The sequence below is a fragment of the Rhinolophus hipposideros genome (genome assembly GCF_964194185.1).
Source record: "Rhinolophus hipposideros genome assembly, chromosome: 10".
NCBI classification, from domain to species: domain Eukaryota; kingdom Metazoa; phylum Chordata; class Mammalia; order Chiroptera; family Rhinolophidae; genus Rhinolophus; species Rhinolophus hipposideros.
In genome coordinates this window covers 28,728,830-28,754,381 of record NC_138056.1, presented here as the reverse complement: position 1 = coordinate 28,754,381, position 25,552 = coordinate 28,728,830, and the positions used below count along the sequence as shown (strand labels likewise).

Below are 25,552 nucleotides of genomic sequence, written 5' to 3'. Positions count from 1 at the left end.
TATTGCTTTATGATTAAGGAGAACACCATCTCCCTGAACAAATGAACAAAATGATTACTACTTAATCATTAACAAAATGATCTCTACTAATGATTACCCTATTGCTGCGCCAACAGGGATCTGTTCAAGTGAGATTCCAGGCACCCATCTCTCAATCAGAGAATCTACTTTTTGTGCTGACTAGAGAATTGAGTCAGTCTCTCTCTCATCCTCCAAATCTTTATATTTCCACCAGTCTGCAAGGCAGGAAATGTAAAGGAAATTGGTGGGGGTTCCATAGAAACCTGAAGTGCATGGACCCACAGACAAAGCAGTTAATATGGGAGGGAACAAAGCTCCACCGTTGCAGCAAGTACTCCATCAGCTCAGAGGATCAGACAATAAACCATGGAGATAAGAGAAACTTCTACCTCAATCCAGCATGTTCATGAATATCTGCTAGAAATTGGGAATTTTACTGGGAGTAATACCCATCCACCTACTATTAGCTCTAACTCCATATGCAAGACAATAAATAGAATCCAGGCAATTCAACTACCCCATTAGAAAACGTGGTCAGTGCCCTCTCACCTGGGTTAAGCACAAGTAAGAAGAAAAGAAAAATGGAATGCATGGTAAAATGTTGTCAAACAAGGGAGTAAGCATATTAACCTACACACTCAAATAAAGAGTATACTTTTTGGAAATAATTTACCTTAGGAACCAGAAAAAGAGTATTTAAAAACTGTTTGGCAATCTCAATGTAATGGAAAAATACTCAATAAACTCAGTGAAACAAATAAGTACAAGGAGCAATTGTTCTCTGGGGTGAGGTTACTGTGGGTTGGTAATAAAGGATTCTTTAGAAAGAATTTAGCTTTCTTAGACAGAGTGACTGGTGTTATGGATCAGAACATTTTCCCATGTAGAGGAACTAATATGATCCACACATTGCATAATCAAGAGATGCTGATGTGATGAATCTAGAATGTAGGGTGAGCACAAAAAAGTGTCAAAAGTAAGGTTGGTGGAAGGTAAGCTAGCTGGTCATTCTTTCCTGGCACCCTCCTGGTATCTTTGCAAGTGCTAATAATCTATGTGTGAGATTCCTCATGTATCTTACTGTGCGTTTGTGCCTACAAGTGTATCCTGAATAGCTCGTGCAGGAATTTGACATGTACCACATGTACATTTCATGATATGGAATAGAAAATCCACAGGCTGTACCTACATAAGCCTTTACTGATCCAGGTGCTCTTCTTGTCGGAGAGATGGGGAAAGCAGCTCTTGACAAAATCCTCAAAGGTCACTGTTGCTAAGGCATTGATGCTGGCAGCCACGGTGCTACAGGGAGAAAAAAGTGAGAACATAGTCCAAGCTAAATAAAGCTAAGCTACCAGCCTACCCTGTTTTCCAGGGCAAATCAACAAGGCAGGGATCTAGGAAAAACATATGCAGACATATGTCCTTATTTTGGGATTCCAGGAGAACTACAGGGTCCATCTATTCACTCTTCAAAGCTGCTTCTGTGCTTAATGCTTTTTCAATTTTTCCACAAACTCCACTGAAAAAGCTAGGCTTTCACAAGATGTTAAATGAGTTAGCAGGCTGTAGCAGAGAGATTGTGTGTGTGTGTGCATGTGTGGGTGTATGAGTGTGGGGGTTAGGCTGGTCTTGAAGCAGGAAGTGGTAGCTATGCTAACCCTGGTGTCAGTACACTTTGCCATTCATTAATAATTAATTCGTTCGTTAACATTGTTCAAGCATCTGTTTATTCATTCTTGGTACTAGGCATACAATGATGAAACGAAGACAAGTATCTTCCATTTCACTTGGGGACAGGGACATTTATCAACGAATTATGTAATTGATAACCATTGTAAAAAATTTTATGAAGGAAAATAACAAAGTGATATGAGAGTATGTCGTGTGGATACCTAAACCTATATGATGTTAGGCGATTCTTCCCTTAGAAAGTGATGGTTTAGATAGGCATTGAAAGGACCCATGCAAACAGGAAAAAGGATGTTCTAGAACAAAGGGAAAATTACATTTAAATGCCTCAAGATGGACAGCTTATTGAATTCAACAACTGGAATCCAACAAAACAGCTAGAATGCAGTTGCTAAGAGAGAAAGGGGCAAAAGATAAGACTAGGAAGGAAGCAAAAACCAAAACTCATAAAAACTCTGACATTCTTTCCCTGACTTTCCAGAGTGCAGTCTTATGGCCCTAAAACTTACTTAGGTGACAGAGGACTTGAAAGTCAGGGGACTACCATGAAAGCTTGTTTAATTCCTTATATAGACCAGGAATATTTCAGCTAGTAGAATAGATAACTATCTTAAATTCACGACACAAGAATCTCAACCACAAACAAAAGTTCTAGAAAAGAAACAAGCTGATGAACAAAGCCTGTTTGCAAATTTTCCATTGATAGTCATTAGTTAATGACTTTGTAATCTTCCAACGCACATTTGAAGACACATTATAACTGTGCCGAAGGCATGAAAGAAAATTCATACTTTTTTTTCTTTTTTCTGTAATGCAGGTTAATAATACCATTGATTTTAGCTGTAGGTTGTTACTTCAGTTGGAATTGTTCCAGGTCCATTGTATGCACTAATTTAAAAATTCCTTCCCTAAATGACAGATGTAGCAAGTACAAACTTCTCATGACCTATTTCTGGGAATTGAAACTCTTAGTACTTTGGGGTATCATTGTTCTTTTCCCGAGAATCAAGACCTGGTATTCATTCCCTGTAAGACTCCTCTTCGATCTGCAGCTCCATGGAAGTCAAATAAGGAAAGCACATGATCAAATAAAAAGAGCTCCTATTCCCCCAACATATATGTATCAAAATCCATCATGTGAGAGTTTCAAACATTAAGGTTAACCCTTGAATCCATTGGGAAGGAGGGAACAAAAAGCTGAATTTGGCCCAGAAGGATCAGATTTGTAGAACCTCTGCTGGGTTGCTTTTGTAGCTGGGTGTATTCTCCATATGTCAGTGTTTTCAATTCTAAAACTGCTACCAGATGGTCGAAATCTTTGCTTTTTTTCCTATTTTTCAACCACCATCACTTTATTCTAACCCCACTCTTGTCTTTCCCTTTCTATAATCCAACACCCTCCTTAACATTGTAGCAGAAGTAAACTCTGTATACTATATACTCTCCAGGGTGTCCCTTTCTTGGAATTTTTGGAATTGAAATCAAATAAGTGGACCATTCTCTAATGGGAGATTTAATCTGTTGAAAACTATATTTCACCAGCATGGAGAAAGTCAGCCTTAGACTGAGAGAAAAATAAATAAATAAAGCTCTGTAGAGAAGGACAAAATGAAAGCTGGAGTGTCACTCCTACTTGTGTTTGATCCTCTAGTGCTCATTGTTTCTGTCCTTAGTTTCCTTGAGATCCTAATACCAACACCTCAGACCAATATCACTTTATGTTATTGATGCAGAACCCTAAAAGAATATTAGTAAAAGTAATTCAACAGCACATTAAATTAAAATTACACCACTTACGAGTTAAATTCATTATATGAATTCAAAGAGGCTGTTATTTTCGAAATTTGTCAACATAACAACATGTAAAAAGTTCAAAATTTTAAAAATACCCATTTCAAAAACGCCAAAATTTTACCAGAATTCAATACTCTCTCTGATAAAAATATTTCTTAAAAGTAAAATAAGTATATGCATTTTGTTACAATTTTAAAAACTTTAAGTATTTAAAAATGTAAACACCTTTCAAATCAAAACTTGAAATCATGTTTAATGGTAAGATCCAAGAACCATTCCGTTTAAAGTACATAGCAAAACAAGGATTTCTGCTATCCCTCAATTATTTATCATTGTTCTCAAAGCACAATTATATATCAGAATGAACGTAGAAGTGTAACTGTTAGAAGAGAAGAAAAAAAACGCAAATAAAAGGAGCTCCCAGTCCCCCAACATATATGTATTTGCAGATATCGTGGTTTCAATATAATCAAATCCTAAAGAATTAACTGAAAATAATTAGGAAAAAAAAACCTAGATATCAAGGGAAATTCTATAAAATAAAAGTAATGAATAAGAACAAGCTTAACAGATATTAAATCATATTTTAAAGCACAGTCGCTAAAATTATTAGTATTGGCATAGCTGTAGACAAATAGATGAAAAGGAATATAAAAGAGAATCCATACAAAGTGCCAAACACAAAAAAGAATATAGGATGTACTAAAAATAGCTTTTCCAGGCAGTGGTGAAAAGATGGCTTTTTTACTAAATACTACTACTACTACTAATAACAATAATAATGGGATGACTGGTAACTAATTTAGAAGGAAAATAAGGTAAAAATTACTTATGTCACATGTATAGTTTAGACGATTCAATAATTTTCACATTTAATGACAATAAATATAGCAGAATGATGTCTAGATGATTATTTATGATCTTAGAATGGAGCAGACTTTTTGAGAAAGATATTAACCCAGGAACCATAATGTAAAATAATTGATCAATGTGAAATAAAATCTCCATATACTTAAAAATACCATTAATAAAGCAAATACATAAAGGGCAAATGAGAAAAAAATAAGACATATCTCAAAACTCTCTTGAAAACTCAAAAGAAAAACTTAACAAAATAAATTGTCATTTTACAAAACAAAGAAATACAAATGGTCAAGGAAAGTAGGGAAAGATAGCCAATCCCACTTATGATCAAGGGAATTCATATTTAAATTAGCCACCATTTTTTTAACTATGAGTCTGGAAGTTTAACAGTTTCATTAGCAACGGTAGTGTGGGGAAAGAGGCACTATAGTGTTTTCTTTTCAGTGTATAAAATGGAACAAATGTTTGGAGGTCAATTTAGCAATGTCCACGAAAAGTTTAAATGAATATGTATTTTGACACAGTAATTCCAGTTCTTGGAATGTAGCCTACATACATCCTTGCGCAATTTCACGGAGATATACAATGTAGTGTGCTAAGGACTGAATGTTTGTGTCCCAACAAAGCTCACATGTTGAAGCCTAAACTCCAATGAATGGTATTTGGAGTTGGGGCTTTTGGAATGGGAATAGAGAATGAGGCTGGAGCCCTCACTAATGGGATCAGTGACTTTATAAAAGAGACCCCAGAGAGCTCTGTCATCCCTTCAACCACGTGAGGATACAGCAAGAAGACAGCCATGTTTGAACCAGAAAGTAGGTCCTCATCAGACACTGAATTGCCAGTGCCAGGACCTTAGACTTCTTCGCCTTGAAATCTGTGAGAATATATTTCCATTGTTTATAAGCCATCCAGTGTACTATATTCTGTTATAGCAGCGCGAATGGACTAAGACATAAACATTGTTAGTTATGCCTTACGTTAAAGGACTGGTCAATTAAATTATAGCAGATCCTTATACACCTGAAATCTATGTAACTTTACTAACAATTGTGGCCGCAATAAAATTTAATTTGAATAAATAAATAAATAAATAATAAATAAATAAATTATAGCAGATCCAAAAAATAAAGTATGGAAGATTTCTGAATTATATTACCTTAAAGAAATGAACAGTATATACACCATGATTTTTTTCTGTGCTAAAAGTTCTATATGTTTACAGAAGCAAAGACATTTTCTGATTTATTAACAAGAAATTAGTAAGAGCGGTTAATTTTGTGGGTGAGAAAAGGGATTTGAGGGATAAGATATAACGTTTTTATTTTTATCCTCTGGTACTGTTAGAATGTTGACCCTGATCCCTTTCCTATGTTAAAATTGGCCTTTGACCAATCCTGTAATTGATTCTTTTCAGCTGAGCTCCAGGAAGAGAAATAAGGTTTTTCCCACCATCTGCGTCTCTGATTCATAAAGGCAGAGGGACTGGCTTAAAGGAAAGTAATGACATTATCTTAATATGTTAGTTCATTGCTCTCAACTGTTGCCCCTCCCTTTCTCCAAGTCATGGTCATCTCTCACCATAGATCAAGACAAATGTCTCCTAACTAATTCACTAACTTTCACCTCTTAGGCTTTTATCATAGTCCTTTCCCTAGGCAGAAGACTGTCTTCACTTGTATGGCACCACTTACTCCCTTGCTTCAAATTTCTAATGCCTTCCCATTTAATTTGAAATGCAAACTCTTTACAATTTCATGAAGTCTCTTCATGACCTGATGCCTGCCCATCTCTTCAAACTCATCCCCATCTGCTCTCCTCCCACTTCTTTGTGCTTCTACTCTTTGTTCCTAAAATATCCCATAGAGGGATATCTCCTGGGGGCCTTGGAATTTGCTCTCCATCCTGCCCATAAGGGTTCCTGCCTGTGCTCTTCACATAGCCGACTTCTTTGCATCCTTTAGATCTCAACACAAATGTCACCTACTCAAAGAGGATGTCCCTAAAGACCTCATATAAAGTAGAACCCACAGGTCTCACCAATCTCTAGGATATCATCGGTGGTTTCCTTTATACTGTTTGTTATTATCAAATGATACCTTGTTTAGTTTGTTTACCTCTACATCATCCATCTTCCATGTCAATTAGAATGCAAACTCTATATGAGGGCAAAGCTATGTCAGTCTGGTTCTCCCACTCCCACCAACTGAGCCTAGCATAATAGAAACCTCCTAAAATATTTGTCAGAATAAATGTATGCGTAATTTTGTATTTAGAATAATGTCTACATGTGAGAGATGGAAGGTATCAGCTGCCTGAGTATGCTATTGAAAATGGGAAGAATGGATTGCAATGGGTGGATTAAGAGATATAAGCGTCTAAATGATAAATGCCACCAGAGTGAGCTGCCTTGTGTGAAGCTGATGTGAAATCATGGGGGCAGTTGGCATCAGACAGGTAGAGAACATAAACAGAGAGGTCTAGAGGGGCAGACCTAGGCTTACCTGCTGCCTCTGCAGTTTAGTATGTCACTATGGGTAAATTATCTACCTTGCTAAATTTACTTTTCTTATCTATAAACCGAAGTTAATAAGAGCCAAGTTTCAGTTTCATATACAGTGTGACAACTAATGAGCACCTAGAAACAAAGCATTCAGGCAGGCAGCTGATGCACCGTAAGTACTCAGTAAGTACTGAAGCTTACTACCCCCACCACCCTTCCTGCTCCTTGTCCTCACCACTGTCATCACAGCAGCGTTGTGTCAGTTTACTAACCTCAGAGTTCCGCTGAAGGCACAAGCCACAAAGAGGCCAGGCAGTCCAGGCATTGTGGCAAATATCTCCATGACAAAGTATGGCATCAGCTGCAGAGGAGGCAAAAGAGGATAGGGTTAGTGTTTCATCAGCAGTGTCTGAAAGGTGGGAATATAGCTTTTTAACAAAAGGAGGTGTAAAAAATAAATCATTGAATAAACAATAGAGGAGTTTGTGTGGTTCTTAGATGTTAGATACTAGCACATGAGGTTACAAGCATTCCAATCCATGGACCTGAGGTCCAGCTATAAGGGAGGAGGATGGTAGGAAAGAGACAGTGAGTGTTAGGAAAAAGTGTTAGATAAACTTTAGAAGGTTCAGAAACTTTTAAACTTTTTCTTTTGTTGGCAATGTATGCTATTTTCTTGCCTGTTTATCCTTAAAGTTAGCAATTAAACCCTAAAAACAAATGGTTAAAATAGGTCTTCAGGGAATATAGATGTTATGGTTTTTCTAGTCTATAGCCACATTTGCAGGAAAAAAAAGCCCCCATAGGACAGGGTGAGACAGTAGAAATGTAGGGGAAGAGAAGGAAGATGACTGTTCCTCTTGAGCATATTCCCCATATGTAGTTTTTAAGAGTATGTTTCATGTAGTATAACAGGGCGATGTTGTTTAAGCTACGATGAGAAGACATGAGCAGAAGCATTATAGAAACAAGGGTCATTTTGTTCAATTTGAGATGAAAGCATCATTAACCAACCTTCGCCTTGCCCTAGCTCCAGGCCTTGTCTTCAATGGCAATCTGACGTACCTTCTTCTTTACATGTCAACTCCCTCATAGCAAAATCTAACATGTGGAGGTGTTACCCAAGAGGAGGGGAAAGAAATCAAGTCTTTGGGCTATGGACAGTGGCTAGAGGTACAAGTAGAAAAGAGAAAGACCCCACATTACCTATCATTGGCCAGAAGCATGCTCATTTCAGCCATCCCTACAGGCCCCAAGGGAACATGTACCTGATCTGGTGCTGAGATGATGCCAGAAGTCCAAGGGTCACAGTTTTTGAAGTACACGTACATGATTAAGCCAGAGAAGACAGCACACACCAAAATGATCCAGAGACCCAACAAGTTAAAGTACAAGGCTCTAGAAAAGAACACATGGGTCTGTCTATTGATAGCCTCTGTGCTATATTACAGTATGGGAAGTCATCACCAAAGACTCAAGATAAAGGATTTTGGCCTTTTGCTATAAAATATAATTCTACAGTCTTCAAGAATCATTTCATTTTATACTTTCGCTATTTTTTTTTTCTGGTTGGAAACATTATATTCTTAGACCAATTACACAATTTGAGTGAAGTAGATTTTTAATGGATTTTCTTTTGAAATCAGGAGTTTTTCTGCAAAGCCTCAATGTGTGGTGTGAGAGCTATTTTCTTAGAAGAAATTTCACATCACAATCACTCATATTATGTAACTTCAAGTGATGTTCTCTCCATTCAATTCATGAACCTGTCAAAAAGCCAACATCTTTTCTTTTAGAGGGATAAGGAGCTAAATGTAGACACAGACAAATTTTGAAAATATTCATTTTGGAGATTAGTTCAGATGAAATGTAAGTTGATTTTTTTTTAAGACGATAGAAAGTATAAAAAACCTAAGGTCATTTTACCCATATTCTTTGGAGCAATTATTTTTATTCTACGACACACAGATATGCTTAATTCCAATTTGAGTGTTTTTCCAGTAACCTATGGTTTTGTATTCATTACTGTCCTTTGAAAGTCAAAATGTTACTCATTTTCTTAATCTCAGGGAGGATTTGAAAGTAGACTGGCTTTACATTGGTCTAAGAAAATAAATAATCTCATTCTGGAGATAGTTGCAGAGGGGCAAGAAAGCAACGCGGGCCATTTTCATGGATCCAGTCATTGCTTGAAGGGAAACAGATACATCCGCATTCAATTATGAGGACATATATTCATTTCAAAGTCCCCTAAAACCGGTACCATACAGGTGTATCTGACTTTCAAAAAACCCCTTAAAACCCTTATTCATTTATAAAGCAAGTACATTAAATAATTATCCCATTTATAAGTTTTTATTTTACATCGTTTACATTAGAAAAGAATCTTATCTCAGAAGTTACTTCCTTGGGAGTGTTCTAACAATGCTTATCTTTAAGTTTTATTTGTTTTTGTTTAGAGGGGCTTAAATTAGAGATAGCCTTTTGGAAATACAATTGATACATAAAGTGATCAATTCCTACGCATTGCATTGGAATCTTGCTATCCTTCCATTCAAGCAAAGTCTATTCAGCTATTTGATAAAGTGATGGTCATACAAATGGGTTTGTTAATATTATTTATTGTAATAGAATATAAATATGTTACCAGGGAACTGATAGAACACTAGATAATGATTTTACTTCTTCCTTCTGATGTGTGTGAAACATATAAAGTAATATATTCTCTTTCAGAATTCAAGTTACAAAATGGCGAACTATATCCAGGCAATTATCTCTTATATTCAGCCTAAATAAGAAACTGTGCATTGAAAGTATTTTAAAATCAGTTGAGGAAAAATCCATAATGACTGTTTCTCACTCTAAGAAAAACTGGCAGTATCCTGACAAGTCAGGGGAGGCTGGCAATTTGGACAGCAGCAATGAACATGAAATGCCCATTTTACACACAATTCTGGTTTATTTCTACCAGTTTCGTGAAGGAATGCATACTTTTCATTAGTCCTCATCCGAAAGTGTGGATGACTTGCTGGGCTTGGAAAAGACTAGACAAGCTGTGGGCCTACTGGAGTCCTTCAGAGTAAGCAGGACTGGCAAAGCTATCCTGGCAGGAGTTAGAGTGGCCTAAAGCTCCATTGTGACCTGCCTCATGACCTTGGGGTTTCTTATTTTTAAATCTCTCCTTGGAGATTTTAAAGGCATATCCATCCAAAGAAAAACAGTACTTGAAGAAACCACATGTTGACTCAAATAAGTGATAAGGGTCATCTCATCACAGAAACTGTAAGAAATATGTGCTATTCATCTCTGCATAACTACCCACAGCACGTAATTTAACCTAGTGATTTCTCCAAAACTGGAGGCAGCAAATGATGAAGAGCAAAGGCAGACTGACATAAGTTCAAACCCCAGCTCTACCACTCTGTTGCTGAGATGGGAGTAGTAATTCCTGCCTCAAAATATAGTTGCAAAGGTAAATGAATCTTTCTGTTTCTGTTTTTCTTACACACACACACACACACACACACACACACACACACACACGCACGCATGCATTAGGAAGCATATAATAAGTATCCAATAAGGGCAGAGAAAACACAGAAATGTCTCTTTATGAATAACTTACAGTTTGGCATGCTTTTCTGTTTTGCAAGAAATACATCGCTGGATGGTTGACTGATTGACTCCATAGATCCCGAGCCACGTAAAAGTTCCTCCCACTGAGATTGTCCAAAATGTGTGCCTCCTGAGAGGATCTACATCAAAGCTACAAAGCAGAGAGAAGTGAGTGAACAAAAATATTCCTTTGATGCCCAGATGTAATTTTGGGTGATGAGGCCACACAGCTAAATCTTTATACAACATGAAAAAGTAGCATTGGGCATACTCAAATATAGTCAGTCGAGATCCATTTGTTGACTGCTCTAATACATTGTGAAATCCACCAGCTTGGGCTGATCCTTGAATGAGAACCGTTAAGAAGCCCACAATCATGACAACCATCTGAAATGCATCTGTCCACACCACTGCTTTTAATCCACCCTGAAATGGAGAGAATAGATGTAAATTCTTAAAAATGAAGCCTGCAACTCTTCCAGTTCTACACAACCTGCTAATGGGATCTATATTTTTCCTCCCTCTATCCCTCCCTTCCTTTCTACCTTCATTTCTTCCTTTCTATTCCTTTCTTCCTCCCTCCCTTTTTTCCTCCCTCCTTCCCTCCCTCCCTTTCTTCCTTTCTTCCTTCCCTTTCCTTCCTTCCTTCCTTCTTTCCTTCCTTCCTACTTCCTTCCCTTCTTTCTTTTTTTCCAGCATGGCTGCTGAACACCTTTTATGTGCCAAGTGCTGTGTTAAGCATGTCAATAAAATTGTAAATGAAAGAGACAGATTTCTTGCTTAACTTCAGAGTTTATAATCTAGAGGGAGAAGCATATACTAGACAACAATATAGTTATTTACTTAAAATTGTGGAAAATTCTATTAAGAAAGACAGGGTGCTATTGGAGCATATAGCAGGTAGTCCTGACCTTGTCTTGAGAAAGTGGCATTTGAGCTAAGCTCAGAAGAATGAGTAGTAATTTACCAGGGACAGAGGACAAAGAAGAAAGGGGAGCAGCATGCATGAAGGAACAAGAAGCATGGCTACCTGAAGAAATAAAAGAAACTAGATTATACAGATTGAAGATTATATAGGTAGAGTACCTAAAGGGAGGTTTCTGAATTTGCTAGAGGCCAGAACCCACTGATTTTGACAAGGCTATGTAAATGAATTGTCAAGAGCAATAAGAGAGCTTTAGAGAGATTTCTATGGTGAAAGATATTATTTGTTTGTTTCACAGTAGTTTCAGCCGTGGTTGTGTGGACAACGGATTACAAGGATCAGAGAAGAAAAAGAGTTGAGAGAACAGCTCAGAGTTTATTTCAGTCATCCATGTGCAAAATGACAGCAGTTTGAGGTAGGGTAGAGATAGAAAGAAGTTGGTGGATTTGAAAGATATTTGGGAGGTAAAATCAACATAGCTTGTGATTAATTGAATACATGTTATGAGGAAGTGAGGGAGCTGGGGATAATCACCCAGGTCTAGCTTGGATAACTTGACTTCTTTTTGTAAAACTATTGACAGTGAATAAAGTTTGGAAAACTAAGATCAGAGAATACTTCCAGAGAAGAAAAGAACTAGGAAGGGATGATAGATTCTAGATTTTTATGAAAAAAGGGATTTTAAGAGCTGAAAGATGGTCACATATTGAAGTGAGCAAAGAGTTTCAGGAGGATGGATCTAACAGAATACAGGATAGTGTGATTGGGCCAGAGGCTACAGCTGTGGTTATTAAACATGGCTCTTCTTTAGAATCACCTGGGGAATTAGAAAACAAACAAGCAAACAAAACAATATCTGAGCCCTATCACCAAAAGTCTGAATAAGTTGAGGTCTGGGGTAAGACCCACTTATCAGTGTTTTGTGAAAGTTACACAAGTGATTTCAATGAAGTTATGGTTGAGAACACGTGGACAAGAAGAAAAGAAGAAAGAAAGAGGCTGCTAGAATCCCTTAGGATCATGGTGAAGGTGGAATGACGAAACTGGTAAAGATTAAATGAAGAGATATATTTAAAAGTCCTTTGAAAATGAATAGCACTATGAGAATAAAAGGACATGGTATTTTTAACATGAATAATAGAATTATTTTCCTCAGTTACTCCTCCAGAGTGTCAAAGTCTTCTGTGAAAAGATGACAGCCTTCATCTTCATCTTGAGAAGAAAGATGATATTGGGGCTGTCCCAGCATTTTTTTTTAATTAAAATCAAAACTCAAAAACAAAAAAAGACATTAACGTTCCTGCCAGAGACATTGTATTTGTATATTCTGTTCAAATCCTGACTTGAGAAATAATCAATTGCTTACTTCCCACCTCACAAATAGTGGCATTTTGACTTTCCTTTAAAGACAATAAGCCTTCCAAATATCAACATCGTATTTTAGTAATATGAAGGCTAACTGGCCAACACCTCAGTTTTCAGAGACTACTTCACATTAGGTATGCAAAAACAAGCATAAACCTGAACTTCACCTAGACATGAGGCAAGAGAACAAACCACTTTATCAAATGCTCATTGAAAGACAGATTATAGCCACCGTACAAACTGCTCTGACTCTGACTCCTTCATACAGTAAGACACACACCCCCACACACCACTGATCTATAACCCTGATTGTGCCCTGAGTGTCACTTAAATATTTAATCAGTCTGTGTTGTTTTGGATCTAGTGCTTACTTCACTAGATTGCAAACCCCTGGATGGCAGAATCACTTCTTATTTTTTAAAATCTCTTCCACTGGTTATCTTAGGCTGTGCGTCCACAGGATTCTCAGTGCAAAAGGACTGCAACATGAGCAAAAGTGTTAGATAAATAAGCCACCATTTTTGTGTGACATTGAAGCTTCTAACCTGGCTACAGAGAGGTGAAATGGAACACAGGTGCAAAGAGAAGAGATTAGATGGGTGGATTTATTCACATAATGAAAGTTTTCCAACACTAGGCTAAGAAGTTTATACTTTGTCCTATAAGTAATTGGAAGCAAAAAGAGAATTAGGTCAGTCAAATGACATGAAGAAAAAGAGATGTTTTAAGAAGATGAATCTGACAGAGACATGCAGAGGAGAGAAGCACTGAAACCAATTAAGAGGTAATAAATTTGGTTCATTTTAGCTTATTGTGATTATTAAAATATCTGGACTTGTTTCTTTTTTTTTTTTTTAAATTTATTTATTGGGGTGACAATTGTTAATGAAATTACATAATTTCAGGTGTACAATTCCGTATTACATCATCAATAAATCCCATTGTGTGTTCACCACCCAGAGTCAGTTCTCCTTCCATCACCATATATTTGATCCCCCTTACCCTCATCTCCCTCCCCCCACCCCCCTTACCCTCTGGTAACCACTAAACTATGTCTGTGTCTATGAGTTCTTGTTTCTCATTTGTTTGTCTTGTTTTTGGTTTATATACCACATATCAGTGAAATCATAGGGTTCTCTGCTTTTTCTGTCTGACTTATTTCGCTTAGCATTATATTCTCAAGATCCATCCATGTTGTCAGAAATGTTCCTATATCATCTTTCCTTAACGCTGAATAGTATTCCATTGTGTATATGTACCACAACTTCTTTATCCATTCATCTATCGAAGGACATTTTGGTTGTTTCCATGTCTTGGCCACCGTAAACAAAGCTGCAATGAACATTGGAGTACACGTGTCTCTATAGAGAAATGCTTTTATATTTTTGGGGTAGATACCCAGGAGAGCGATTGCTGGGTCATATGGTAATTCTATTCGTAATTTCTTGAGGAACCTCCACACTGCCTTCCATAGCGGCTGCACCAGTCTGCATTCCCACCAACAGTGTATGAGGGTTCCTTTTTCTCCACAGCCTCTCCAACACTTGTTGCTATTTGTCTTGTTGAAATGGACTTGTTTCTGACATCTTACTTTTCGGTTTCTATTTGTTCTACTTCCTCTAGGCTTTTTTTCTCGTTTCTTCTCTTGCTTAAATCAAATGAGGTTTTGTTTTGTTTTAATTCTATTTACCTCTTTGACCAGTTTATTTAAATGGGTTCCTTTGAAATTTTGCCATGAAATTATTAATTTGGAGTCTAAATTTAAGAAAAGTCAATTCAAGGATTATAAAATCTTTATGTCTGATTATTCTCTTCCTGATTGTACATTATGTTGTTGCACCATTAAGAGTTATTCCTTTTCTTAATACTAAAATTACATATGATAATAACAATTATTATATTTTATATTATGAATTATCATATATAACATATAATTCAATATTATATAAATTATACTATGCTATAAATTTATTAATATTATTGTCATTAAGCACCAAAAATTGTATTGACCAGACTTACTAAATGTTGATTATTTTATTATCTTATCATTACTTCTTCCATCTAAAACTGGATAATTTTTCTTCTTCCCACAGCACTTCCTCTAGGTTGTTTTCAAGGGAAGATATACTAGTGGTAAATTATCTTGGTTCTTGCCAGTCAGCTCCTGAAATACAGTTTTGCTGAATACACAATTATAGGTTGACAATTGTTTTATCTCAACACTTTGAAGATGTGATTCCACTGTTTCTGGCTTCCATTATTGTTGCTAAGAAGTCTGCTTTTAGTGTCCCTAGCAATGCACCTAGTTTATCATTCTACAGGCAGGTAACTCAGAACAACTAATCTGTTAGATAAGGCCAGATGCTTAAGGAGCCGGAGACTATTTTTAGCCTAGGAAGATGTGTGTCTGGAATAGAATGGTATGGTAGTGAGAACGGAATGGAAACAAATTAAGATAAAACTTTGTGGGGCAAACAAACAGTGGGGTTTCCAAGTATGAAAAAAGAGAATTAAGGACATTTTTAAATTGTTTATTATCATGACATGTTAAAATGCACATGATGCCAATATACACATATGGTCTGCTATATGATAATATATCAAGTACTTTACTTTTGTCTATAGAGGAGGAAAGAAAATCCAACTATCTGGGAACCATTGTCACATTCTTAACTGGTTATTTACAGCCTCCATATATGGTGCCAGTAATTCAGAAGAATAAGGATTCCCATTGCAGGACATGCCAAATAATAGGTGCTCAGTGAATGTTTGTTGAATTAAACTAATTGTAACAAGTATATAAATATATTGCTAATACCACCTAGGTTCCTTGATTAAAAACTGAGCATGTGTAAAGACAAATGTTACATGTAATCTAAGCTTATCCATAAATAAGAGACAAAAAAGCAATCTGTGGAACGCTCAGGTTTATAAAATACCAGCCATCCTTGATCAATCATACATGAATTTTGTATTTCTCAACCAGTAGACAGTGGTTTATAATCACAATTGATGAGCTTTTTTTTTTTCTCAGAAGTTGCATTTGGTCACCTAATCCTCTGATCAAGGAGATAATCTTTCATTAAATCTTCTCTTAGCTGTGGCTTTCTCGAATGAGCTCAGAACCTAAATTCCACTAATGGTTGATACTAAAAATAATTTTAAATAAAACAACAGCACCTATCTCAGGAAACTGTAACAGATAAGCCAGCATACTTCTATTTAATTTTGGAATGGCAATTTCTGCTATATTTAGATGCCCTGTTTTTGGAGATTTGCCCTTATCCCATATTAGGAGATAGTGCTAAATCCTTTTTCACAGCTAGATACATACCAGAGTGCAGTAGAATGTGCAAACAATTCCTGTTGCAAACACAGAGCCCCAGAGATCAAACCCAGTCACTACAAAAGGAGAAAAAGGTACTTAAAAAAAAGTTTATTTGACGAAAGTAAAAGAACAAGCTTTATAAGGAAAAAGTCACAATACTTTTGTCAGTGTTCTTTGTGGGAAAATGAAAATCAAATTAGAGTTTTCTCTTATTAAATTTTCTCACCTCTGATAATAATTATTTTATTATATTATTATACCTCAACCCAGCCCATAAATTTCATATAATGTTAAAAGCCAAATTTTTCCTCCTAAAACTCTGGAGCTCCCAAACTTTACATCAGTTATTTGTGTGTGTTTTTTTTCTTAGCAAAGTTAGTCTGAGTACTTTGAAACCAATTAAACATCAGCCATGAACTGATATTTCTCAATATAAGTAGATAGCATAATTAAATTAAATATTGAGGACTTCCAATACTATAGGAATCATTATGAAATTTATTTCACTTTTATTTTCCTTTTTGTTTCCAGATTTCTATTCTCTCAAAAAGGTCAAGTATAAATCTTGAAATAATTCCTACAAGCACCTTTTATTATTATACTTGGATTATCTACTTTATGAAATCACTAAGAAATCCCATATATTATAGGTGACCTTACTTAGAGGTTGTGCATATACAATACCAAAACTGCCATCATTAGTGATTAAAAAATGAAACAAACAAACAACAATCAAGCTGGGTGTTTCAAACCATGTGGGCAAAATCAAGTAACTGATTGTTTGCAATACTTTTAATGTTCAATTTTCAGAGCTTTATGTTGTGACTACTATAGTAATTCAGAACTCCCTAAACACAAGAATGTCTCCCCCAGATGCTTTATGAATATTTCTCAAGGTGAGAATGTAGCCCCCTCATCCCCCCCAAAATGGTGGAATATACCCTAGAATGTTGATAACTCACCTTGATTGAGCGCCAAAGCAGGAGCATACACCACCACCCCTGTGTAGAGAATCTGGTGGAGAAATCAGAATTAGGTGAATAGTGAAAAAAGTGATAGGAAAAGAAAGCTGCCTAGGAGGTTCTTTATGGAACTTAGAGATGCATTTCCTTCAATGTGTTCATCAAACATTTCCTTCCCATCCACTCTAATTTTGAATTTGTTGACCTCTGTAACTGTAGTTTGCAGCAAGCATATAAGCATTAGATGGACAAGGGGGTTGGGCTTTTAAAATGGTTGTAAATTTTGAGACTTTATGGCCAGATTTGGTATATTTAAAAAGGATAGAAAAATAAGCTTCAAATTAAGTTTTTGATTCACCCTCCCTCTGCTCCTCTTCCTCCATGCACATGCCACAATGAACCAAACGTTTTTAGCATTTTGGTGAAATACGGATTTTAGAGTGGAGAACAAAGGCATCTGTGAGGAAAAGTACTATGCAGAGAATACTAACAACATAGGTGATCAAAACAATGAGTATACCTTCTAACTTCCAGAATTACAACCACTACATTGATGGAAGTGGGTGCAGTCACATTTTATTTCAAATGGAATTTCATCACTTAGAGATTCATGTAAAGGTTTTAAAAGGTAAATACCTATGGACAGGTCAAGGAGCATTGTTTTCCTCCTTTTCTCTCTCACATCCTTCAATCAGTGAGTGGGAGTTTTGATTAAGAAATGGGAAGACGTTTACCTTTTAGCAGAAAGCACTTCATGAGTCATAGGAAACAAACTAATGGTGTGTCACAGGTAACCTTGAGGCGACATGAGGACACCCCAGAGCTTGGGACGTAGGAGAGGAGTACAGAAGGGGAAAGTGGGAGTATTGGTTTGGAATAATTGCCTTACAATGATTTTTAGCAAAACGGGTATTTCTGGTTCAACTCAGTTAATTAGTGAGAGAAAAAAAAAAGAAAGAAAAATGAGTTACAGGCCATTTAATATCTTCATACTCAAAGTGACTTGTACCATTTAAATAAGAGTTGAAATAAATTTTAAAAATGTTTTCCTCCCTTTGTGATTTATGATATACATTGTTTTCTCATTATTTTTCCATGTACAATGTCCAACTCTTGATGTAATCACATATCTGGAAAGTACAATCCTTGGAAGAAAATACTTTCTTAGTATTAAGTCTCTCCTTTAACCAAGTTAACTACTCCCTGAAATAAATCCGTATCTCATCACCCCACATTTCCACATCGGCCACAGTCCTTTACCCTTACCGTCTGCACAATGTAGATGACTGTTGCTGCATAGCGAACTGGTTTGTTGAATCGTAGTTGTAAATACTAGAAAGAACAGAGAGAACGTGTAGAGTCAGCAAGTTTTACATAAGAGCTGCTAAGGTTCTCATTTTCTCTGGGTTTAGTGCTTTGGCCTTAAAATGTGATTTTATGCTCTGTATGCTTGGGAAAACAGGAAAAAAACTATGGATTTTTTAAAGTCAAAAATATATTAAAGCTCAGTTCTAGCTCAAGTTTCTCACGATGGTCAGAGAAGATAAATGGGTTACGCGAATAAAAATGCAGGTCTTCTGGCTTCCGACCCAGGGATCTTCCTACTACATATACTAAAGCTGTAGTTTCCCTTTGTATCCCCACACCCCCCAAATTGACTTCAGTCCTTCATTTCACCTTTTCCACATTACTGCAGTAGCTCCTTAATTGATCTCCCAAATGCCAGTTCTTCCCACTCATTACATCCACCACACATCACCCACATTTGTTCTCCTAAACAGAACTCTGATCGCGTCACTCTTTATCTCAGAATCTTCACTATTACTCCATCGTTGACATAAAGTGAACTTCCCAGGCGTGATATTCTAAACCCTCTACTGTCTGATCCATGTTTTTCCTATCTTAAGTCAAACTAGAGACAGTATGGAGAAAAAGATATATGAAAAAAAAAAAAAAAAGCTGGATCAGAAGTAGGACTCGAATTCTAGTTTGAACTTTGCCACTATCTTACTCTTTAATCTAAGACTGGTTCTCATCCATGAAACAAGAGAGACTATTTCAACTGCATAATTCTACATCTGAAAGAATAGATTCACTCATTCTTTCAGTGTATTCACTCACTCATTCAGTGGTATTACTATAGAAATACTTCAAAAATAATACGTATTACTTCAAAAATAATATGAAGTTTCAACAGAAACGTTGTATGCTTCTGGTCTTCACAGGTCACATTGACCATCATTACGTCTGATATTTTCAAAACCCCAAACCTGATCTAGTGACATTCTTTTCCATCTTAGGGAACAGCAAGTCCTCTTTTCATGTTGGTTCAAGCCCAAATAACGTGATGCCCTCTTTTCTCTTTCTCTCACTGCCCATATCCAGTTTATAAAATAATCCTGGTGATCACCTCCCACTTTCAAAATACATCCACGTTCATCAACTTCTCTGTTGCCATTCTGATACCATCATGTCTTACCTAGCAATAGCTTCCTAACTAGATCCCTTAGCATCAAAACCCTACAATCATTCTCAATATCCAGCTAGTGTCATACTCAAAATACAAATCAGATCACGTCATTCCTCTGCCCAAACACTGTAAGGACCCATCTCACAGAGTGCAAAAGCCAGTCTTTACAATGACCTAAAAGGCTTCCTAACACTGTTTCAGACCTTATAAGACCCTATATGTCCATTTCCCAACAAACATTTTGTAACACTATTTACTATGCTAAAAAATAATATTCAACAATGATATACCTGCACATCTAATTTCTCAAAATTTAGATATAACTACTACAATACCACAAATGTAATTTAAAGAAGAATTAAAAGGAAAGTAATTTACCAAACCAAAAACAAAAGTGGTCTATAATGCTTAAAACCACAATAAAAGAAGATATAGAGAAGTGGTACCTTGTGCATTATTACAATGAAAAAGTTTGGATTAAAGAGAAGTAAGTGATTCAGAAACCATTTAGTTTAAGAAGACCAAGGAAATGAGAGAGCAGGTAGACACCAGCCTCTAAAGTAGTGTTAAGAGTAAATAATAACAGACTGGATTTATTAGTGTATGATAAGAGAAATAAGGAAATAACATTAACAGAAGTGGAGACAACATGATGAGACTAATTATGAACTGTCCAAGTGGAGATAATGAAAATATATGATATTGCAAATGAGCTGAGCCTAATTTATAATTTGAGGGTGAGAATAAGTCCTTATGCTTTAGCATGGGACAGGATAGGGATAAAGTAGCACAGATGGCATATTTTAGTCTTGAAATCCCACTGAATACAAAGCACTTAAATCAGTTGCCTATTGCTGTAGAATACATACCACAAAACTCATGGGCTTAAAAATCAAGGATTTATTATTTCTCATAATTTTGAAGATTGGCTGGGTGATTCCTCTACTTGTTTCCCCAGAATTCTTGTTTGGTTGCAATCAACTAGAAGATCAGCTGCGTGAGAAGGTCCAAAATGGCCTCACTAGCACATCTGGTTGTTGATGTTGGCTGTTGGCTAGGGTGCCTTGTTTTCCTCTATGTTTCTACTTATGCTCCAGAAGCTAGCCCAACTGGACCAGCTACCTGACATGGCGGTATCAGGACAGCATTCTAGGAGAGAATGGCTGAAGCTATGAGCCTCGTGAGGCTTAGGTTCCACACCTCACTGTTGCCACATTCTGTTGGCCAAAACACATCACAAGTCCAATTCAGATTCAAGGGGTGAGGAAACAGATTCTACTTCTTTCAGTCTTTAGTAGTTAAAAAGACCCGGGAAAGAATATCTATGGATAGGCAACAGGGAATGATGAATGAACAAAGAAACATAAATTCAAGCTTCAATAGAGAGACTGAGTTGTAGTATAAATTTGGAGACACTAAAAAAAAAAAAAACCCAATAATAATATAAAATGTATGCAGCATTTACCAGGCTGTTAAAAGTATTTGCATATAATATCTCATTTACTCCTCATAGACATCCTTTGAGATAGGTTTTTTATTATGACTATTTTACATATGTCAAAATCAGATACAGAGGAGTTAAGTAATTTTGCCAAAGGTATACAGCTAGCAAGTGGCAGAGCTAGCATTCAAAGCCAAATAGAGTCTATAGTCTTTGCTTTTAACTTTTGTCACACTGCCAATTCTTATAAAGTAAGAGGCAATCTCAAAAATATCCCCATGTGTACTTTTCATAATCTTGATTTCTTATTAGTAGGATATGAAAAAATTAAAAGTATATAGAGGAGGCAACAAAGTTTGTAAACTAAATTCACATATTATAATGCCATCCTAAAGGCATTCTGATATATAGATGTATTTTAAAACAAGAGGCAATTAGCTTCTTCAACCCATGTGTGTCCCATGAAGACCCTGTTATTATAAATGTTTTTCTATATCTGAGCTAATTTAGTAATTACAAAGGAGTCTCGAATCTCCTCAGTTACATGTTTGCAGTTGGTTTAATGTAGTAACTGAACCACTTGACTGAACCCAGTTACAGCCAAGTAGGTATTAAGCAGCACATATGGAATATATGGATTGCATAGTAAAGTTTTTAATAATTTCAAGACAATGTTTTTATTTCATTTTAATTTGGGAAAAATATATGAATTTATAGTGTGTGCATAACTTTTTATTTTAAAAAGTTAATATTACTAAGTGGCAAACTACTGCAAATTTTATTTGCAGTAGGTGTTGAGCATGAGGGCATTCAAAAATTATTAAACCCACAGTACAATTTCTCATTATATAGGTGTGTGCTACACACTGCAAGATATCTGGTCCCCCTGCCCCCACTTCCTAAATTCCAGCAGTGCCCCCCAGTCATTGTGACAATCAAATTGCCCACAAATATCCAAAGCACTTCCTCTGTCTGACAGCACACCCACTGGAAATGGTACCCTGTATAATTGAGCTTTCCCATTGATCCCATCTTTCACTTCTATCCTTGACTCACTCTTCTCCAAGCACCTGGATACCTTTGCTTTCCTTCAAACATGCCAATTACACTCTTTTAGGACCTTTGCTTCTATGGCTACTTCAGCTTGGTATGTTCTTCCCTCATATGGTGTAATCTCTTGCTTTCTCCAGGTCTCCTCTTAACTGCCTTATTATCACTGAAGCCTGACTTAGCCACTCTGTGTGAATTCTTGACATTCTCCACCCACACCAGCACTCCTTCTCTCTACCTTATCCTATTTACTTTTTCTCTATTGTATTTAGTAAGACAGGATAGCATAGTGATTCAGCATATGAATCTAAAGCTAGACTGATCAGGTTGGAAAAATTGCCAATTGCTAGCTAGCTGTGTGACATTGAGCAAATTGCTTCACTCTATGTGCCTCAGTTTCCTCGTCTGTTAAATGGGGCTGATAATGTTAGTACCTATCATAAAGATTATTTTAAGGCCCAATGGGTTACTACATATAAAGTACTTAGAGCAGTACTCCACACACAGTTAAGCAGCATACACATTTCTGTTGTATACTATGCTTACTGACTACCCTTCTCTGCCATAAAGTAAGCTCCATGAGAACAGCGATTTGGTCCACAGTGTTTTATCTCCGGGGCCTAGAAGTGTGCCTAGAACATAGTAGATGCTTAATGAATATCTATTGAAGAAACAGTTAGTGGTAAAAATGATTTTTCACATTTGGGTATTTTTTTTATAATTAAAAAGCTGTTTCACACTTAACTAAACCTTCATAAAAGAGGGAAGTTATTATTTTCTGTGTGAAAACTGGAACCAATAAATGTTAAGTTTCACAACGTTATCCTGCTGTTAAGTAATGAATTTTCAGATTGAACTTGCATTTTCTGACTCTACAGTCTCTCTCTCTCTCTCTCTCTCTCTCTCTCTCTCTCTCTCTCTCTCTCTGTCTCTCTGTCTCTCTCTCTTTCTCCCCCCCCCCCCCAGTTACTTAGGCAATTCTTTTTAAACTGTTAGCAATGTCTTTGGGATTCAAATTTAATAGGTGAATGGAAAAACCTAGAATATATATTTTAGAAGTACACTAATGAACAGTGGGGGTATGTATACATATATTTTAAGACTCAGCATATATTTCATCATTTTTCTCTTGAATCTCTATCCCAGGTAGTAGCTGTTGTTTGACCCAATCCTTGATTAAATTCCTTTGTGGGGAGAGAAGGTTGGATATTTAAGGTATGATAATCTGTGGAATAATAATTTCTAAAACCTGCCAGAAAATATTCATTTGCCTGAATGTCTTTTGAAGTCTAGAGTAATTCTTTATAATCATTTACCTTACAGAATTAAAAACAAAGGAACAGGTCCAGTAAGAATCCTTTTTTATGACTTAGTAGTAGGGATGATGTTGGATAAGAAAAATAAACATCTTTTTCATAGAAACAGATTAGTAATCACCCTTAGATATTGGACATGCAAATTCATATTTTAACGCAATATTTTTCTTGAGAATTGTAGCAAAGTCAAAACACTGCTGAAACATTTTTCAAATACTTGAAAATATTTCAAAATACTGAAACTTTTTTCTCTCATTAAAATATTCCCCATGTTTGTATCATTTAGCAATTCCTTCCCATTAAAATATTTTCTAGTTTTTCAAAAGCATCACCATTTACCCATTAAAAATTGGAGCATAGTAGTAATTTGTATTAAAGTGCTCAACTCTACTATCTGAAGAAAGAGAGATAAACAAAATGGATTCTCAGTAAGCTTTATCCAGTGTACAATCTTGACTAAGTCATGTATCTACTATCTCTGTTTTCTTACTTGGAAAATGACAATATGCATGGTGTATTTCCTGCATGCTTTTCAGAATGATGTTAATGACATCACAAATAATAACTTCAGCTTTTGTATTGAAAAATATCTTACAAGTTAAGCAATGCATTAGGTATGTACATACAGGTTCTCATTTATTCATTGAAATAGTCTCATGTGGTTGACATCATTATTTCCATTTGACAGATGAAAGAACAGGTGCATCTATAGCCAAAGCTTAAGCTTTTCCCAATAATACTGTAATAAAATACTATTTCCCAATAATACTATAATTAAAAAAATATAAATAAATATATTATTTATTTAAAAAATATAAAAATTTTTTTTAAAAATAAATAAAAATATTATTTCCCAATAATATTGTTCTCTTATGATATGTAATTGTTCTGAAAACAAGTGAGTGTTCTTCATTTACCATGTGTTATCACCAAGAGGATGTATATTATTAGAGAAAAAAAAGCACCAATAATAATAATAATAATAAACAAATTGTTCAAGCGGAGACGAAATGGCAACTCCTCCCAAAGTAAAGAATAAGGGAACACTTGTCTTACCTCATAAGTGCTCGTGATGCCAGATCTGTAGAATACAGGCAGAAAGAGCTCTGATGTGAAGACGATGACAAAAGTATACGCAATGAAGAAGAGCACGAAGGAAGCCCCAAAGCGGTAGACCTCGGAAGGGGCCCCCAGGACAGTGACAGCTGACATGAAGCTGGCTGTTAGAGACAACGCCACGAGACCAAAGCTCATTTGCCTTCCTCCGACCAGGAACTCCCTTGAAGTCGCCTTTTTTCTCTCCTTAATAGCAAAGAACACCCCAATTCCAGAGGAAATGACAAAGAGGGCTGCAAATACGACATAATCCCAAGTGGCAAAGTTCTTCACCTCCATGCTGAGAAGTATGGCACCAGCAAGCGGCTTTCAACCAGATCTCAGGGAAAAGTTGTTTCCAAAAGCAAAGCTCAGTTCAGCAAATGCTTGGCTGAGAAGAGACTGATTCTGTGAAGAAAATGATGACCACAGGCTTTGTGGATCTCCAGACACCAAGTTGTACTCAGGGATGATCTCAAAAGTTGACTACAGAGAGAAATCTAGTATTGGTACCAACAAATGAGAACTTGAAATCTGACCCTAACTAGGAGCTGTCTGTTCCTCTACTCAAGTATATGCCACAGAGAAGGAATTCAGATGTGTTCTGAAATTAATAACCACTGGGGGTGGAATGGACTTGCCAGATAACATGCTCTTTTATCTCTTAGATTTTTTTTTTTTTTAACTTAAGGTTAAACATTACTGGGAAACAGAAGTGATAGAATTAACCACCTCAGCATTTTAAATTAGTGAAATGGAATCTGTAAAATGCAAACACAACCCTCTGTGGTGTCTTTCTCCTGAGTAGGGGAGGGTGGAGGATGTGGACCTGTGATTGCCTGAGGCAGTGGGTTTGGAGAAAAAGGAGATGAGAACTAGGAATCAGGAGACCTTTGCTCAAGTTAACTCAATCTTCAGTGAGCTGTGATATTGTTGACAAATCATTTCACCTTTCTGAGTTCCACGTGAACCTGGGAATAATGACCTTACAGGGTTATCGTAAGTCTTTAAGTTTCTCAGACTTCCTGACCATCTTTTATCTGATCTGTAAAATGAAAGATAATAACATTGACCTTATTGGCTATTATTTATGCTTACAGGGGAATACCAG

General features: G+C 36.3%; 1 protein-coding gene across 1 annotated transcript in view; it reads right to left on the bottom strand.

The window, feature by feature from the left end:
- SLC5A12 (solute carrier family 5 member 12) overlaps nucleotides 1-25,278 on the bottom strand; it is a 40,433-nt gene extending 15,155 nt beyond the window's left edge. Inside the window, exons 1-9 of the mRNA XM_081063532.1 lie at nucleotides 24,403-25,278; nucleotides 18,336-18,401; nucleotides 17,070-17,121; nucleotides 16,114-16,181; nucleotides 10,761-10,915; nucleotides 10,500-10,640; nucleotides 8,143-8,272; nucleotides 7,147-7,235; nucleotides 1,211-1,323 (exon numbers count right to left, since the gene is read on the bottom strand). Coding sequence (XP_080919658.1) covers nucleotides 1,211-1,323; nucleotides 7,147-7,235; nucleotides 8,143-8,272; nucleotides 10,500-10,640; nucleotides 10,761-10,915; nucleotides 16,114-16,181; nucleotides 17,070-17,121; nucleotides 18,336-18,401; nucleotides 24,403-24,741 — 1,153 coding nt within the window. The 5' untranslated portion in view covers nucleotides 24,742-25,278. The remainder of the gene's footprint in view (nucleotides 1-1,210; nucleotides 1,324-7,146; nucleotides 7,236-8,142; nucleotides 8,273-10,499; nucleotides 10,641-10,760; nucleotides 10,916-16,113; nucleotides 16,182-17,069; nucleotides 17,122-18,335; nucleotides 18,402-24,402) is intronic.
- Nucleotides 25,279-25,552: the final 274 nt, after the last annotated feature.